Source organism: Motacilla alba, chromosome 8 (genome assembly GCF_015832195.1).
Source record: "Motacilla alba alba isolate MOTALB_02 chromosome 8, Motacilla_alba_V1.0_pri, whole genome shotgun sequence".
NCBI classification, from domain to species: domain Eukaryota; kingdom Metazoa; phylum Chordata; class Aves; order Passeriformes; family Motacillidae; genus Motacilla; species Motacilla alba.
In genome coordinates, this window is record NC_052023.1 from 14,594,030 (window position 1) to 14,613,889 (window position 19,860).

General features: G+C 41.9%; 1 protein-coding gene across 2 annotated transcripts in view; it reads right to left on the reverse strand.

Moving 5' to 3' along the window:
• The window catches only part of COL24A1 (collagen type XXIV alpha 1 chain), a 125,530-nt gene extending 120,335 nt beyond the window's left edge, over positions 1–5,195 (reverse strand). For both annotated transcript variants that reach the window (XM_038144923.1, XM_038144922.1), the window contains exon 1: positions 4,888–5,195. In XM_038144923.1, coding sequence (XP_038000851.1) covers positions 4,888–4,943 — 56 coding nt within the window. In that variant the 5' untranslated portion in view covers positions 4,944–5,195. The remainder of the gene's footprint in view (positions 1–4,887) is intronic.
• Positions 5,196–19,860: the final 14,665 nt, after the last annotated feature.

Consider the following 19,860-nt stretch of genomic DNA (forward strand, 5'->3'; position numbering starts at 1 on the left):
GTTTTGGATTTAGTATGAAAATAATGTTGATAGCACATAGGTGTTTCAGTCTTTCCAGTAAACATACATAAGATTGATCTAGATTATCTGCTCAAAATTTTCGAAGAGTTGAATGTTGTACAGACTACATTTTTACTGTGATTAAGAGCAGATTGTCCACTGTTTCTTAATTATCGTTTTAGCCAAATTAACATCTAATCACTCTTATCAGTGACTGAATCTTATAATAAACAAGAAATCTATTTTCTGTAAATGTTGGACAACCCGGCACAATTACAGTAACTTCTATCTTCTCAGTTCTAAGAAGAAATATTTCAAAAATATCAGAAACATGATTCTGATACTAACCAATCAACTCACACTCAAGCCTCTTGCTCATTAATGTTTGTAACCTCAATGATTTTTTCATAATATGGAAAGCTGAGTGACTAAAAAACCTTCCTGGGCCAGGTCAAAGAGCACTTGAGTATCTGGATTCAAGTATAACTTTATGTCACCTCATTTTGCCAGCTAATTAGCCAGATTTTCACACACAAAAAAAAAAAAAAAGGTAGGAAGAAAACACCACCACTCTTTATACAGAAACATATGGTTTAAACAGAAAGAAAAGATATATAAGTACATGTGCATACACACACAGAGCGGTATTTAGTGAAAAGTCTTACTAATCTTTTAAAGGGTTTGGAATTCAAACATTTCAGAAACATCCAAGTACATGAAAACCACAGAGCAATAGCCTGGTTTTATCAAGTGGATTTGAATATTGTGAGAGCTTAAATTTTGGCAAACAGAACAAATTAATAATTTAAGAAACAATGAGGCGCGATAGTCATCATTGCCACTGTAAAATGGTAGATACATCATGTCTTTCAGAAGAAAACGCATAGAACATATAGGATATTCAAAAATATGCGTCAATGCTTTAGCTCTTATCACAGAGGGAGGGAAAAGTGGAAACTATGCCTTACACATCCCAACATGCTTGTAGGGGCATGTTCTTTAATTAACCACCGCTACAATCCCTAGCTATTCCTCCCTTCAAGCTTTCTCCTGCTACAGCCATGAAATGTCTACTGGAGCAACTCTGCCACTCCTAAAAAAGACTTAACATCACCTGTTGTCCAAACAGCTCGTCCACTACAGGACACTCAGTTCATTTTTTCAGAGTTCTAAAGCCCAGAATTCAAGTTCAAAGTTTCTGCATCACACAATGCATCATCTTTTGATCAAATGAGAACCTCAGTGACAGAAGACAGCAGTGCCAGAAGAAAAGTCCATGCATTGCACTGTATCAGCTAAAACTCAGGGCAACTCTTTGACTCTAATTATTTTCAAAGGTGCAAATTGGATTTGCAAAGGTGCAAAATGGATTTTCATAGGTGCAAAATGGATAATTACAACAGCCTCTTCTACTACACCAGCCAGGTACAAAGCTGTGTCTGTCAGGTACCTGCCTCTGTCACTTCCCAGCAAACATTGTAGGAAAGCAAGAAATTACAACGTGTTCCCAGGGCTGTAAATTACACAGATGTATCTGAATATACAGAAACATTTTGTAAGAAGTAAAGACAAACGTCTGGCTTACACAATGCTCGCTCTCCAGCTAATGTCAAGAACAGATGAGTTATCAACTAAGAGAAAAAACAGGGGCCAGAGACAACCATAGTGCTGGGGGTCTTCTAATGCATGAGAAAAGTGAGACTTCCTTCTATCTTTTTTCACAAGGAAAATTTTTTGTAAATGAAACCATGCGCAACCTAATCCATGCAAACCTCCCTCTTGGCTGAGATCACCACTCTGTACATTTGCAGAACAGTCAGTTCTCAGTCTTCACTCTCACACCAACACAGCCACTAAGACACCAGGCTCCAGCCACACACCATACACCAGGCATAATGTGTAGGTGGCTTGACCCATCATCTGCCATAGCTGCATGGAGCTTGGCTCCTTGTCTCAGCTGAGCCCACAGATATTGGAGATACTAGGACACACCAACAGAAAAATGCAGAATCATGTGGCGTGGAAGACTTCAGCTGACCCAAATGCTGGCTATTTTTCCCCATTTAACATCACACCTGAAGCTGTTCCAATACCCAGGCTTTAGGGCATAGCCAAGGGGTCTCTCTTGAACTTCCTCCCCTTCTTTTACCTTTTCATCTGCTCTATTGTACATGCAAGCACATGCTGAGGGCCACTATTGAATCATTTTGAAGGAAGGCACTACCAAATGTGACGGAGCTATTGCACCACTAAACACTGAGTTCATCTTTCTGATAATCTTTGACACCTTGTTGCCATTTGCCTCTTCCTACAGAGTGGACAGCAACTATCCATGGGGGTTTTTAGCATTAGGGGTGATGGATGGATGAGAAAACTGATAAGCTTCAAAGCAAGTTGTGGCAAACTACAATGAAAAATTCCATCCTCTGAAGACTACTCAGCAGCATAAAGAACTCCAGTTTGGTCAGTGCACAGCAGTATCCTCCTCGATCCAGCTTAGTTTCCTAAATCTCAGGTTTAAAGGAAGAAATACCACCAGCTGGCTGCTAGGAAGGACAAGTAAACCTGTCTGCAGTGTGGCTGCCACAGGTGCATTCAGTCCTGTGCTCCTCAGGGATGATGGTTTAAACACAGCACCTGCCCCACACACATTCCTTCGCTGGATCTGTCTAGGGATGGCTGAGGAGAATGGCAGTTTGGGTCCATCAAGCTTGAGAAGGGCTTTGGAAAGGTCACAGCACCTTGTGGACAGAGATGCCCTGCAACTCTCAAACTCATCTTTCAAGATATAAAAAGAAATATAACTTTATTTGCTACTATAATTAAATTAGCCAGCAGGTCCAGTGCTGCTTCCCAAATTTTAGAATACCTACTAGCAACACAGTTTGAGGGAACACAACAGCCTGCAAAATCTCTCTGGTGTGACACTCACATCCCATTTGGTCACAGATGGTACCATGCTATTAGCCATCAAGGGGGGGAAGCTCCTGAATGCTTTGCCAAATTTCACAATTTTAATTAACAGGAAATTGGAGAAATAGGAGATGAGACGTAGAGGAGCACTGCCCCAAGAGGAGTTCTACAACAGGACTGGGGTTCAGAGACAGGAAACTCCCTGCCTGGTGGCCCATTCTTTGGACAGCATCTGGCTTAAAATAAGAAACTACCAAATCCAGAAGAACAGTCAACTCTGTTAGTATTTCCAAAAAAAAAAAAAAAAAAAAAAAAAAAAAAAAAAAAAAAAAAAATTGAAAATACATGATTTTAGAACAGTTTTACGAGTAAATCTCTGATTGCTTACACTAGTTCACTTCTCCAGATAGCCTACACCACCTTTTTTTTCTGTATGAAGGAAAAAGTATATAACTTGAATTCCTACTCATGTGAAATACTCTTCCTTCACAGGGTTTGTCTCTGTATATTTTGTAGATCCTTTTTCAAATATACTACAATTTGGTGCCTGCAAGAAACAAGGGTGACACAAGGCTGCTCATACTTAAGATATCCTGTCAATAAATGGGGTGAGAGATTTAGAAGTCATGCAGCTGTTTTACTTACTTAACCTGCAGAGACACCCCTACACAGGCCTGACCTAATGGTATTTCAAGGAAAAGGTGGTTGAAGTTTCAAGGGATTTACTGGTTTGACATATGCTAAGGAAACCTGATCCTTCTGTGAGGAATTCTGGTTTCTTAACACAGGCAAGTGACCAGGTTGCTCGCTCTCTATAGAAGTAAATGAGGTAAATATTGTAGAAGCATATTGATATATTCTGAAGCTATCTCACGTTTTGAACTTTAGTAAACTGCATCTCTGCTACTGTACCTCTTTCTTATAATGCAGTTAATGTTTCTCCATCAGCAATACCCCTTTATAGATTTAAAATAAAAACATACTTTGAAATTGCACTCAGACAATTCCTGAAGAAGTCCCAAAGACATAGCCATTAAAAACAGATCTCCTAGGAAGTCGACCTTCAGGAAACCCCTTATCTGCTCACAAGCATTCAGGTACAGCCAGATTATACATCAGGCACACTTTAGCAGCATCGTCCTCACTACAACACTAAATAAATTCTTCTGTCCTGCTCAGAACGCTCAGTAAACTTAAGACACAGCCAGAACAAAATCACCCCTTCACAAAGAGAGACACACACAAGTAACCTCTCTGATATCATCACAACTATAAATTCAATCATTTTACTGAGGCTGCTTTTAGGTAAACTGCAGAGAACAGAGCTCTACCTTTGCATCACAGGTGAGGATGCATGAGAAACACCTCAGCCAATTGCAAAAACATGTGAATACAGAGCAGCTCATCTGGCTAGCTCTGGTATTAAGAGAGTAGCCTTAGCTCTTTAACGCAAATTCGACATGCTTTTGCGTGTACTTGTTCGCCGCGATTTATTATCTGGTACCAAAGGGGTGCAGGAGCTGCCAGGTTACTACGGGCCCTGCGGAAGGCTGGGCCCCGGGATCCTCGCTCCCCCTCGGGGATCAGGGGGCACGGGCTCTCGGGTCAGGCTGTCCCCGCTCCCCGGGGACACCAGAGCCAGGCTGCCCGGTGTGGGCGAGGGCAGGACGACACGAGGGTGCCGGACGGGATAGGGCACATCCAGGAAGACACCAGGGGTGCGGAGGAGAGAGGCAGGAGCAGCCAGCGATACAGGCGGTCTCCGTCCGAGCAGCCAGCACCCCGCCGGTCCGCCGGGGGCACCGGGGACCCCGCGGGGTTACGGCTGGCGCTCGGAAGGTAGAGCCGGGGACGCTGCCCGCCGGGGTCGTCGTCCCCCGCCCGCGGTGGGAGCCGAGCCGCAGCCCCATCCCCTGCCCGGCCCCGCGGCGGGGTGGCGGTGCGGTGCGCCCCGTCTCGCCGGCTCCCGCTTACGTTTGTGCCGCGGGAGAGATGCGTCCTCGCCTTGTCCTCTCGGCTCCCAAATGCATTTGTATGCATTTGCCCGGGCAGCGGAGATCCGAGGGAAAGCCGAGCGCCGCGCCGCCGCAGGGTCAGCTCCTGTCCATGAAAGCCCGCCGGCCCCGAGGTCTCCGCCGAGCTCCGCGCAAGCCCGAGGGCGGCCCGGCCCGCGTACAGCCCGCGGGGGCGGGCGCGGCGGGTGGGGGGGGCGCCGGGGGCCGGGCGGCGGGGGCGCCCCGCGGCTGCCCGCGGAGTCCGGCGGCGGAGCGGCGCTGCACCGCCTGCCCCGGCACCGGCGGAGCTCCCGCCCGCCGCGGTGTTGAATTTCAGCGCTGGCTGCCTGGCGATTACATCAGCACACGCGGCCCCCGGGGCGGGCCGGGCCGCGGCCCCTCATGGTGCGCGCTGCCCCGCGCCGCTCCCCCGGGCGCCGACCCGCACCCGGAGCCGGCCCGGAGCCAGGGGAGCCGGCCCGCGCCCGGAGCCACCGGCCAGCGCCTGGAGCCGCCGGCCAGCAGCGCCCAGCCCGGCCAGCCCGGCCCCGCCCGGCCCAGGTGCGGCAGCAGCGCCGGGACAGGTGATGCCCTCAGTGCAGCCTGAGGGCGAGAAGCGCCTTCGGCTGCCGCTGGGCTCCAGCTGAGGAGACTCGGCAGGCAGCTGCAAGTTAAATTAAAATCTGGGGACGGGTGGGGAGAGTTGATGAAATGACCTAAACACAAAAAGCTGAGTGCGCCGGACGTTTTCTATCTCCAGAAAAATTGGAGCTGGGTCTAGAAATCCTCTCTCTAAAAAATGTTTGAGGAGCAGATGTAATTTAGTAGCATTACAATGCCAAAGAAATATGACACCCTTCGCTGTCTTCCTCGAGAGACAAAGGTCTTTTTAGCTTTAATTTCCAGTTTTCTTACCTTGTCCTCACCACAAAGCCTATTGTAACTTTATCCCATAAGACATCTTTATGCAAACTGTCGCTAAAAACAAACATAGTAGCGTTAAACAATACCAGACCTTGCAGTACACACTGTACAGCAAACACGTGGTTGAGACCTGCAGCCTTACTCGGGCAAAACTTCCGTGGACTTCAGAAGAAATTTGATGTGAGTTAGGGTTATTGTACTTATCTCTTTCTGAGTGCTACAAGAATGAAGATTTGACATCATGCAAATACCTTCATGACATACAGCAAATACCTTCCAATTGTAAGTAAGTTGAAGAAAGATGACATAAAATAAAACCAAAGATATTCTCAAAGAGCAGAAAATAATGGAAGTGTTAAAACAAAAAGAAAGTCTGTAAAAGATAAAAATTGGATATTGTTGTCACTGAGGGTGCCCCCCTTTGCTGAAAAGGACTTCTCTGGGTGATCCAGCTGGCTGGTAACTGGCAAAAAGATGGGGGGAGAGGGTGGGAATTTTGAAGGAACCAACAGCAAACCTAAGGTGCTGAATTTTACTGGGGATAGGAACCCAAAGTTAGAGGGGGAACATTATTTTCAGGCAATACAGCAGAGTGTTTGATTTCAAATTCAGATTAATTTTCAATATCTCAAATAATTTAGAACTTGTATGCTCTCATAGACTACAATGGGATTTCCTGTTTACTTCACTTTTTGAAAGCCAAAGGCAGAAGCTGACAGCATTTTACTTTCTTGTCTATGTGCCTTACATTGGCCATACGGACAGCAAAACATGAAAATGTGTATTTTCACTGAAGAGAACATGATGCCTGCCCATGCAGACATTGGACACTTCATCAATGAAATATTTGAGAGCTTTTCTGTTTTAAATCACACTTAATGGCTTCCAACAAGAGAAGTATTGCATTTTATTAGGTTTTGTTTATCAGCATTACAATGAACTACCACATGAACATTACTGATTTGGTTTAGTGCCCTTCCCTGAAATCTATCGATCTCTTATATAACATGTCTTGTATGAAGTGGAAAAATAGTTGTTTTCTTAACTTTTTAGCATCAGCATTAGGGATATTGTGGAGAGAAATCTTGCCTGAGAGTGACCCTGGATAAATCCTGCCCTTGTTGCAACGCACATCTACAAGTACAGGAGCCATCCTGCAACACGTGGTGAGATGCGCTGGGGACATTTTGTGCAGAGATCTCCCTTTCTAGCATAATTTGCACTGAAAAAGGCACAACTTGAGATTCTTGCCAGCTGCACACACAAGGTGTAAATGAAGTCTGCTCACCCTGATTATGCAGTTATTTAAGAGAGTATAAAGTTTAAAAACTAGCATTGTTTGTTCCATTTTCTATATTCTACCTAACTAAAACTACCTAACTAATTTCACAAACTAGGACTCTTGACTTCTTGTTGGCTCTTTGCTCCTCGTGTCCTTGTTACAGCCCCTGCTGGAGTTGAACACAGCCTTTAGGCTTTTTGGACAGGTTCTTTGGCCATGGGGAGGCACAGGCCAGGAGAAGGGTTACCTGTGCCCTTCCATTGCCTCACTGCACACAGCTCACACATCTCTGAGTCATGTACAACAAATGGGTCAGGAATGTGCCAGGCATGCTCCTTCTCCCCTTCCCTCTGTCACTCTGTCTGGAAGATCTTGCACTCCTGTTTTTTGAGAAGTGGCTGATGCTCTTCTGCATCTCAGTTGCTTTCCTTCCATAATAGGACCCTGCAGAGCTGCTTCTCTTCTAAGCTTCATGGCAAAAATCAGCGTTAGTTCTATTATTATACTTGGTTCTTCCAAGTGTTCTTACAGTCTAATAAGAAAACCAACTATGTTTAAAGCTATCAGATTACATGTGTTTATTTCCAGAGCTATATTTAGCAGTCTGTATACTTACGCACACCTAAGACATGGTCAAGCTCCAAACCTATTAGCACTAATTGCAACACAGTGATGCTGGAAGTTTCATTTCCTATGGCAAATGTCCCAAGATCCCATCTTTCCACATCTGCTATCTCCTGCTTGTCCACAGCCTATCCCCAATTTATAATCTTTCCAAGTAAACTCAGGGATTACTGAAATACAAAATTAATTCTTCCGAGATATCACTCTTTGCCTTTCTGCTACAATTACAAGATTTCCTTCTGGTTTTTTGCTCCTTTTCCAGCAGCTTTTTCTTCCTTTCATGATCTGACTTGCTCATCTGTCACTCCAGATTATAGCTGCTGAGTTCCAGCTGTGCTTTGGGGCACAAAACAGGAGCTACTCTTAAACAGTGTGAGAGATGAGGGAAAGGGTTCCTATCTGTGATTTGCCTTCCAGAAAATGTACGGAAGAGTGCAGGGGTTTTTCCAGAGCCTAAAAATAAAGGAAAAAAATAATTTGAAGGAAAATGTGTGAAATGGGAATGTGAGGACTGAGTGCTGGAGCCTGAACTTTATCCCTCTGCAACTGGGAGGAGCTTTGCCTTTGAATTGAGTAGGAGCAAAATGGGACCCACACAAGTTTCCTGGTACCGTCCCAAAATTAGGAATTTTTGGCAAAAGGTCCATACTGCTATTGAGTTCCTTTTGGAGAACTGATTTTCTCTGCACACCACAATATATGGTGTTAGGCTATGTACCAAAACTGCTGGAACCTAGTTCAGCAAAATTGTTTAGAATACTCTGTGGCAGCCAAAGAAAAGTTTAACACATTGCTCTGGTTAAAGAAAGTTACTAAGTTATCAAATGTGATTAAGAAATACAAGAAATGGAAAGGATTACAGCATGTCTTTGACAACAAATGGCTAAAATTGAAGAAAGGAGGACTCCAGGTCTGAAACCATTAGACTTGTCTATTCTTTGTAAAAAATGAAAGAAATTGTTATGATGAGCATTTTTCTTCTCTCTCTAGTTATGCCTGTTACCTTCTGAGAGTTTTGAATATGCCAAAAATCTGGAAATGCCTTTAAAGAGCACAGTTGATGACTATTTGGATTAATCCTATCCCTTCTAATTTCCTACCAAGAAACTAAAGAGAAAATTAACATCAATTTACACTCTGAAGCTTTCGGAGTGGAGAGGATTTTCCTGCCTTACAAGACCAACACACAAAAAACCTGTGACGGTAAGGAGCTGAGAGAGGAAAGGACAGATGCTATGGGTACAGAGGACCAGAGGTCCTTGCTCACAGAGCAAGAAAAATGGCATGGTAGAGTCAGGACTGACAAAAGTGCCAAGCCACAAATAACTATATAGACTAGTGAGATTCCTTAAGATACTTAGTTAAAGCAAACAAGGGAAGATATTCAGCTAGGAGCATGAAACAGAAGAGAGTCTTAGCGAACCACAAGACAGGATAGAGACTCCAGACCACAAGACTCCAGCAGCTCCAAATAAAAGGGGTCTCACTGAAGCCAAGATACTTGCAATTGTTTACAAGTCCAGGTACTATCTGTTCTGGAAAGTCACTGCTGTAGCAGAAACCCATGATGAAGCAGAATAGAAACTCACGTGGAGAGAGCTCAAACAGCCAACTGAAGCCAAGCGTACTAGAGGAATAACCACACACACAGCCCCTGAAAAGCTGTGACGTCTTGTTCCAGTGATGGCACATAGTATGCCATACCAAGAATGCAGAGAAGCCTAGCCAAACACACAAGAAATATTAAAGGAAGAGAGGAGCCTCAGAAGCAGCTATTAGGAAAGTAATGAGGGAACACAAAGTACAAGAGCAAGAATAAGTGTAAATAGGGGACTTATTTCCAAGTTAAAGAGGGTCTCTGGAGCCTGGAAACAACCATTGAGACTAAAACCAGGAGGAGTTAGAGAAAACCCAGAAACTGTCATTTTTTGGTTAATCTTTATCCCATCATTGATGGAGTGTTTTGCCATCCAGGCAGGAAGTGGAGACACCCACTCCTACAGGCACTAAGATGTATGAGACATGAGGTATTTTCTGGGATACTCATTGAACTGAAAAACTCCTTCTAGGCAAAGTCCATAAACACAAGAGTCTCATTCCTGCCATCACTGCTGGGTTGTGCTGAGAGACACACAGAGCAAGATGGGCTTCACTGGGTGTGTTAAAGGAGCATTGTCCCACAAGTATGGTGGCTGTAACCTCCTGCCATGGACATTCAGAAACCTTGGCAGGAGCCCCTGCATCAAGGCTTCCTCAGCATGTCTCCCCAAAGCCTCCTGGCCATAGCAGAAGTCTTCCCCAAAGGGTTCTGTTTTCTTGGTCATGGTATAAATCTTGCTGAATCCATCACTAAAAGGAAGTAAAAGACTACATTTGCAAAATAATAAAGTCTGTAGTTTGGGTAAAAAACCCACAAGCTTATAGCACCCAAGGACACTTAAGCTCCTTGGTAGTGCTCTGTTGCACCCTTTCACACTGGAAGGATGGGGCAAAAAACCCTTTGAGACATCATATAGGAGATCTTTCTGCAGGCTAAAATCTACAGGTATTTCCTGAAAACCATTCTCTGCAATATGAAAACAGAGCCCATTTGAAATGAAACCAGCCACACTCATATGCTCTTAGCTGGCTAGCAAAATCTCATCAGCACTAAAAATTGCTCACACATCTGGAAGAAGCAGCAGAGTCATCTGAGAATTATTTCAGTCCCAAGCCACAGAGAACCCTTCATTAGGCCAGTGCTTTTTGAAGATGTTCCCTTCCTTTTGTCAGCAACTGTGAGAAATGCTTCATTCTGCAGTTCATCAGCCCTAGAAAAGTCTTTCCTGATCATCTCTGCTTCCAGACCTGTGGCTGCATGGGTTCTCACACTGCTGCCCAGCAGCCAACAATATGTGTTCCTTCTGCAATAATTGAAAATACAAAGTTTGCTTGCTTCTGCAAAATTACCTTCTGGCAACTGCAAGGGGTGTTTGCAGAAGCCCTCTCACCTGATGAGAGGTGAGATACTGATGCTTGGTGGCCAGCACCATGTTAAATCTCTGCCTTGGAATAAGAAGGCTTGTTCCCACATTAGAAATCTTATCAGAATTTTCTCACCAATTATAAAAGCAGAAAATTCCATGAGACTCCTGTTCATGACCTTCAAAATGATACAAAATATCTGTAGCTGTTTGAGACAGCTACAAGTCCATTTCCCCTGCTCAAACTTTGAGGAATATCATCACACCATGAACAGTTTGAACTCCATCTTCTGGAAGTAAGAAATTTAATTGCAAGACATAAATAATTTGACCAATTGCCCCTAGTTGGCTCAATCATTAACAATAAATGATTGCTCTAATGTGCCAGTAAGTTTCCTCCAGCTTCCCACCAATTCTCTCTAGTGGTTTTTAAATATCCTGAGTCTTTTAACACACAGCCTACCAAAATCATGTGGAACAATGGAGCAATTTAAGGCTGACAAGAAGTGTGGATTACATTCAACAGAACAGGAGTTCCCAGGCTATTTCCAGGCAGGTATTAACATTATCAATGAAAACAGAAATTGTAGTACTTCCCACTTCTGTTGTCTCTCACATGAGTAAGACATCATTGGACATCTTTAGTACTCTTTAACTGCCAATAAAGGAAAAAGAAAGTGACTTATTGTTGTCTGATTTCTTGGAATCTCTGGATTTAAGAAAGCCAAAAAATACAAAATGTCAATAACAACATGGTATTTTTGTATGAGGAACATTAACTTTCAAATCAAGAATTTTAGGTCAGGCATGTATCTAAAATTAATGCCTGAATGAATTTTAGAATTTTTTTCCCTGCATGCATAATGGCAGGAAAAAAATTCTACAGAGAAAGATTTAGATTGATTGCTTTTTCTGAAAATACCAGACAGATGAAAATGTGGAGTCCAAGACAAAAATACATTGGCACTAACTTCAATGCTGATATTTTTACAATAGTTATATAATTAATTTTCATAAATCCCTTACAGCTGTACCACCAATGAAGCACAGTATTTTTAATAGGATGTTTCATCACTTTATTTTTAGAGATGAAATTTTGATTGTGTTCCTCAGTCTTTTAAAATTGATATGTGAGGAAGAACTACTGTTGCAGGAAAGTAAAGGACTAAGTCTTTCACCAAGCACAGAATTATTTCAGATAACTCTTCCCCCTGCTCCTCCCCACTCATGTCATGTAAGAAACTGAATAAAATCCTGCTATAAACACTCACTTTAAAATGAAAAATTTGAAAAAAATATTAATACATCTGAGAGATGGGACTTATTTTTGCTGCTGGGATCAAAGAAGTTCATTAAACCAGATGTGCCTGGATTATTCTTATTACAGAGAGCCATAAAAACCTCATGGTTGCTTAGTTATCCAGTGTTGGCTTAGACATAGTCAAAAGTTGAACAACAGATGAGTAACTGCACCATGTTGACCCAAACACACATGCAACAGTTTAATGAATTAACTTCTTCAAAGCTGAAAAGTTCAGAGCTTGTCAAAGAACCGGCATTAATTTTTGTTTGCCACTTCACATTGCACACTGGAGTCCTTACAGAGTCCTGGATTACTTTTCACTGGCCACCAACCCTGCTTCTGATGCTCCAGGTCCTCCAGATGGGTGTTGCACCTTAGGATGTGCAGCAAGTGTAGTGGGGAAACCTGCAGCATCTCTCCTGGATGCAGTTAAGCTGCTGCTCTTTGAAAGGCTCCTGACCTGTGTGGGTTGTAATGGCAAGGCAAGAGAAATCAGGCTGGCACAACCATTTGCTGCACCACCAGGCTTCAGCTGATTTTATCGAAGCAGGAGATGCCAAACCTTACCTCAGCCTCCATTTTCAACCACAGGCACAGTATATTCTTTGCATCTCTTCAGAAACTACTGAGGCTGCTTGAAGTTTTCTGAGCTATCCAGCCTAGACAGCCATTCACGCATGTCAAAATGTAGACATCTCTAAAACCAATAAGAGGGAAAAAATCATAAAAATTCTGCAGTTTATTATTTTTCTGTTTATTGTTTGAGGGGTCGCCTTTTTGTCTTGAGTACTTATGGCAATAGAATGTGCCTATGAAAAATAGCATTTATGGTTATCAGATGTTCAGCTTTAAAGTGGTCAGCCAACACATGTAAGCTGACTGCACTTTTCCAAAGATAAATATTCTCTTTTAATAGCACACTTGCAGTGATTGAATGTTACGTATGCAAATGTAACAGCATTCTTATTTACCTGTTGGAAGAAAAGGATTTTAATAAAAATTCTCAACAAAATTAATATTTTTGCATCTCAGAAATTATTTGTATAGTTTAAAGATACATTAAGTTGGGCAAATATCACTAAATGTTTTTACAATATTTACACCATTCTTGTAGTGACCCCAGACTTAAGGAAATAATTTTCTAATCAACAGTATTTTTACAAGTGTTTTTGCTTGTCTGTTTTTGTTTGGGGTTTTGGGGTTTTTGTCATTTACTGTTGAATTTGGGTCATTTCATTTGGAGTGTTCATAGACCCTGAACAACCATGTTTGTTAAAGCAGACTCCTGAACAAAGAATGGCAATCAAAAAGTGTTCAATTTTTTAAACAAAAATAACAATAAATAAATAAAAGCCTCTCTTAAATCCGTCTGGATATTTCAGTGACACTTCTTTATATGAACATGACTTTCATTTTCAGAAATATCATCTATACCAGGTCCAGCAAAATGCCAAATGCACCCAGGGGTTTTATGTTGTGACATGGAAGGAGAACATTTCACAAGTGCCTCTGGCAGCCAGCACCAGCTCTTTGTCTCATCTCAAAGTTGACATCTTCTCTTTGGAGGATGGAAAAGATTTTGAATACCTTTGGTTTAACAAGTTCAGGAGTAAGGCTTACTTTTGGGCTTCATGTGGATGGCTGGAAAAAATGACATGTACTAGTTACTGCCAGGCAAACACAGTCTTGTCCTACACATGGAACTGGAGATGATGTGTTAATCCAAATAAATGAAGACATGCATTAAGAAGATCATTTTATTATCCTCATGATACTTTTGAGGAAATGCTGGTGCCAGCAGAAGCACTGGAAGTCTGATCCCTGCTGTCAGACCATCACCAACAGGAATCCAAGTGGCACCAAAATGTCCAGTTTTGGGCCCCTCACTTCAAGACAGACATCAAGGGGCTGGAGTCTTTCAGAGAAGAGCAGTGGAGCTGGGGAAAGGCCTGAAGCACAGGTATCATGAGAGGCAGCTGAGGAAGCTGGGGGTGTTTGAGCTGGAGAAAAGGAGGCTCAGGGGGAACCTCATTGCTCTCTACAACTGCCTGGAAGGAAGATGTCGTGAGGTGGTCATGGTCTTCTACCATGTCCCAAGTGAAAGGATAAAGGGAAATGGCCTTTAGAAGTTCAAATTGGATATTAAAGTTTTTCACTGAGATTTGCTAGGTATTGGAATAAATTGCCCAAGGAGGTGCTGGAAGCACCATCTCTGGGAGCATTATTTTACTTAGAACTCTGACAGAAAAAAAAAAAAAAATCTAGTCATGATTTTGCATAGCAGCAGGCAACATATTACTCCAGATCTGTAAATAAATCTAACAGACTAGTTATCAGGGAAATAATTGCTGGGACTTACTTCCTTGTTGCTTCCTTGCTGATGTTAGGGGAGTTATTTTTCCATTCTTTTCCTGTGCCTCTCCAGTTCAGCTGCTTCCCTCATTTGACAGTCTTCCATAAAGACACTGAAGAAAATGATACCATGAGGTATTTGGAAGAGGGAATGTTTACAAAGCATATAAATAGACTGTGCTGTGTCCAGAATAATTAGCTGTAAGCAAAATAATAAAAAATGTGGAGAATTTATAAGTATGCCAGACAATTGAAAATCCAACATTTACTCAGATGTTAGGGATAGGTTGCATGCTATGAGCACATGGGATAAATACCACTGCATAATCTGAGGGGAAAAAAGTAAGCAATGAGCTACATTCAGACCAAATGCATGTAATACATCTGAAATATCCATTGAACCAGATGTTAATTTAGCTCATGACCCTAAAAATACATTTCTGCAATCTTATGCACAATGTGCAATGCAGGATGCTTTTTCCAGACTATTTACTGAAAACTGAATTATTCTGAAATAAGAGCTTTAATAGCCTTAAAATTCTTCAAAACTTTGCCATTGCAATCACAGTTTCTGGGGAGAATTATTTAGGAAGAAAAAGAGCAGTAAGCACAGAGAGTATACCTCACTTCTATTGTGTAAGCAGCTAGGTCTCAGTAAAAAACCCTGTCCCTCCTTGCCCCCTGCTGTTATGTTTTAAAAATTAATGCAGGAGTCCATCAGATCAATGTTTATTTCAGACAGGGAGCTTTTGGCTGAGCTGATGATGTCCTTGGCATGTTTTAAGTAACGTATCAGAATGAATCATCTGCTTTGGTAACACCACATTACATTGCTGTAGCTTGTTTGGAGAAGTAATGTGTAACAAGGGAACCTTTAAGGATTCAGTCTCCAGTTTAGGACACAATTACATGTACTCATGGTGTGATATGTGACTGCAGTCCATTAAACAGCAGCAACCCTGGGCTTACACACTCCATACACACACATCTCCTTCATTTACCTCCTATAGCCTAAAATATTAACTACCTTCTTACCTCACATTTCTCAGAATAACATAGTACAGAACAAACCCTTAATGGAATCATTTAAACAATTTTGTTTTACTAAGGGTCTCAATTTATAATACAAAGAGGAGCCCGCAACACTTTCTAGCCACAGCCTGAGGAGCTGGATGAAGAAGGAAGCAAACCCAGGTCAGAGGAGTACATCATCCTGTTATCCTCCAGCACTGCTTGCTAATTCCTAAACAGAGTACTAAATGCATGCAAAACATAACAAATGCCATTGGTTGCCATAATGCATGGTGATCACCTCAAACTGCTTGGCTTCTTGGGCCATTGAGATCCCTTATTACTTTCAGAATGCCCCTTTTGCAGAGGCACACTCAGCACTTGAAGCAGCTCAGGCAGCTGGAGGTTGCTGCTAGCCACGCTGTCAGTCTCTCCCCTGAATTGTTCCCTTCAGTCAGGCACTGTCAGTAACATTGTGTTCTCAATGGGATGCAAGACTTGTTTTATCTCCTTCAGTGGCTTCCTCTCCTGCAGGAACCATTCTCCCCAGTAATATCAGATAAATGTATCATAGCAGCCTGGCCCTTGGCAGCCTTTTCAATCTCTAGTATAGTAGCATGAAGTTTCTTAACACAAGACTGCTTCCTTTCCAGTCTGTTGTGTAATTCCAAGTACTGTAAATTCAAGAAGCTCAATGGATGGTGGCGCTTCAAATTGCTTTGGGCAATTTTTTTGTCCTGTAAGTATGTAAAATCTGCAGATATTATCCTCCCAAAAAATACCAGCTCTGTTAGTGACTTTTTTAGTTGTCATTTATTTGGATTGACATTTCTAACACCACGCTAGAGTCCACAGCACAGGTTTGCTGTTGTCTGCCTGAGCTCACACACCCAAAAGTTTAGCAAACAGTAGCATACTACACTCTGATGATATTCCTGCCCAATTTTAAAACAAAACCAGGAGCAGTCTACTAATGGAAGGTATTTGATTTTCCCATTTAACTCAGCTGCACCTCCTGACCATATCCCAAGCCCCCCAGGGAACCCCAGTCCTGTATTTCACTTCTGATTGTGCCTTTCCCTTTTCCTGCTCTTTTCCTTTCCATTTGTGCTCTGTGAAGCTGCAGTCAGTGCTTGGTACCCTGTTTGGTGTCCTGCTTTCATTGACAGCTGAACTTCCCTGTGTGGGGAAGAACACACACAGAGGCAATTAGGGAGCCAAGCAAAGCTGCACTCCCAAAAGTGAGCCATAGAGCTGTGTCTTGTATATGGCTTTGTTTGTAACTTTTGTGGTCTTCAGGCAATAGCCTTATTAAAGCATTTTGATAACCTCTCACAGAAGATTTCAGCATAATCAGCAAAGGTTTTCTTGGCAAACCAAACCAGTGTTTAATCTCTTGGCTGTATATAAGCATGGACTCATTTTCCATGCTGATCTTTTCCCCTCTCCCTCTGTTGCATACCCATCTGTCATAAGGTTTCATCAGTAAATACTAGGCTACATAGCCTAGTATTATAGCACTACATATAGGCATTTAAAATAGAAAGTAAAAATAATTTTTGGTAATGTAATTTTATTAAAATTTATTGAACAGACATGCAACCCAACAATGTCATTCAGTGGTCGAAGCATGCCACAGCTAACTCAAAGGGAATTACAACATAATTTTTAAAATTTTTTCTTCACCCATCATATTGAGGGGAAAAAAATCTTGCCCTTCCTCCACTGAGCATATTTAGAGCAGTTCAGCCAGCTGGATTATAGCTGCACAAAATGCTTTCAAAGTGTTAGAAGCAGCCCTCTCCATTTGCTGAGTCTCATGACAGTTGTTGAATAGCTTTATCCTGCCCTTGTACTTGTGTGTTTTGGTTTTTATCTTTTTTCCAAGATGTTCTGACATTTGTTAAATTAGTTCTATACTGTTTTCTGACTGCGTAATTGACCTCAGGAAATGTTGTCTCCAATTGTATGGAAGTCTTGAATTGCTTTCCCAGCAGCAGGTAACGACATCTCACACCAAGGCTTTGTTTTGGTCTGCTTCCCTTTGTCAAATTTTCAGTCTTAATTTACCTTGCATTGTGGATTTCTAAATGTACTACAGTAGGAATTCATAGTGAGAGGAATAGCAAATCATTTAGAAATTTTCCACCAGACAAGTTGGATACTGGTTCACATGTAAAGGAGTAAAAGAATTACTTACAAATAAGTACATCGCAGGGGATCAATTTTAGTCTCTCAGTAGAGCAAGTGAACCCATGCTCTGGAATGATATTCAGAAGCATAGCTCATACTTTGCAGGTCTTATCTTTGAGAAGAGTGGTTAAGAAACCTTCATTTTTGCTAAAAAATATTATATTCATGAGTCCTTTTTCATACTGCATACAGTATTTCAGCATCCTTAACTGACAGTAAAATGCTGCAAGATGTTACTCCAGCTCCTTGTAAGCACCAAGACTGAAATTCTTTATCCTGTTTTACTTGAAGTTTAATCAAGCTGAGCAAATACATCCTCTTTTCTGTAGAATTCCTACTTGCAAAAAGCAACCCTTTTTTTTTTTTAATATACAAATATATAAGGAAGATGTTGCAGTCTATGATATTCTTCTCAAAGAGGCAGATTTTAACTTGTTTTTCACAGAGGTCTCTCACAGGGACACATCTCAACTCTACCAGTTTCAAGTAAAATATTTACAATAAGCAGCAAAGACCCATGAGGACAGTGGAGGTTCAGTGCTTTCCACTTGTGTTTTGGATTCAGCCTCAATAAAACCAAGCAGGCAACTGCTTTCCTTTGTGCCATCATAACTGAAGAAATAGATGCCAATATGTTATCAACATTCACACCACCACAAAACACCATCTAAAGTAGAACACATTTCAGGGCAACAAAAGTCACAGATAATTTGAGTAAGATATTTGTGTGCCTGTGACAGGAATAGGAAAAAAAAACTAAGAAACCATGGGGGGGAAAAAGCATGAAGATGCTGCTTAAAAAGCTTCTTTGGGAACATTTCACAGAACCAGGATCTACCTTTCACTGAACATTAAAGTTGCTTATGGAAAAAACATAAAGAAAACTCCACTAAGCTCAAAATAACTGAGTCTTTAAAGATCTAGAAGTGTAGAAGTGTTTCAGGCTGACATAGTAGTGAGAATGAGAAAACTTGAGGTGTCAAGGTGGCATAGCTTGCTGTGTCATGGGCTAATGGGGGTGAGACAGATTTGATGGGGCATTTCTAATGCCAGTCTCAGTTGAATCCTGTCATGCCATCCTGAGGGTAACAGGTCAGCCCTGTCAGGGTGTCCAACACCACCACCAGAACAGCAGTTCTTTAAATTCAGTAGCACAATTCCCACCTGAAGGGCCATTTTATCTTCCCCAACACATTCTTCATGTGATCTGACCAATGCAAGCAACAAGAAACTGCGCTGATCCTATTTTTACTTCTAGTTTCAAACCTCACTGCAATGGAGTTGGCACACAGGCTCTACAGCAGCATCAGTCCTGATGGCAGAGGCACTTCAGACACTGCAGACAGGTGTGCAGGGCTGGTTCAGTGGACAATGTTCCCTTTGGACAGCAGAGTTAAAGGCAAATGTAATTGAAAATGCAGTCATTGCTCAGGTCAGCTGCTTATATTTCTCATGTACAATCAATCAATTCTGTCCTCACTTAAATTTGGTTTCCACTAACTGTGCCAATTTTCATGATGTTATCCTAGATTTACACTAATGAGAAGAATAGAACCAGACCTGCTAAATTCCCTGAAAATTGTCTTCATTTTGGTTTTGGCTTTTTTTAGCTCATCTAATAACAAGACATGTGACAGACTTACTCAGTAACACTTCTTCAGCCAACAACTGATGGTAACAAGAAAAATTGAAGGAAGTATTGCTGCTCTTCACAAAACATTTGTAAATGAAGAAAAATTTGTTACATCTGGCATTTTCATTTAACAGCAGGTACTTTTCATAATTTTCTAGGATATTATGTCCATAAGAGAAGGGTATTGAATGATCCAACAAAAACAGTTGATATCTACAAAGCATATTAAATACTGACGTCTGGCTTGGGATTGGAACAGAACTGAACTGGTGACAAAGCAAAGGAGCCATCTCCCCAGATGCTGTACAGTAAAAACCAGCATTAATTCATTTTCCATCTCATTTTCCATCCTGATTCAACAACCTTTTTGAAATGAATGAATGCATCTCCTTGATGACTTTCCCAGACTTGTTTTACAGGAGGAAATGGAAGAGACTGTGGCTGATGCATTCAAAACAAGGGGAAAGCTGTGTCAGCTTTGTCATGTTTCCTCTTAACTCTGGGCAAGGTTAAACCCTTTTTTGCAGGAAGCTTATCAGAATGAGCAAGTATTACAAATATTCTGGAAATTACAGTTTTTGGCTGGTGACCTTTGATGGTGAAAGACTCAAAGGGCTCAAAGGGCCAGATACAACAGGAAGTTTGTAACAGCAATCATAGTAAATGAA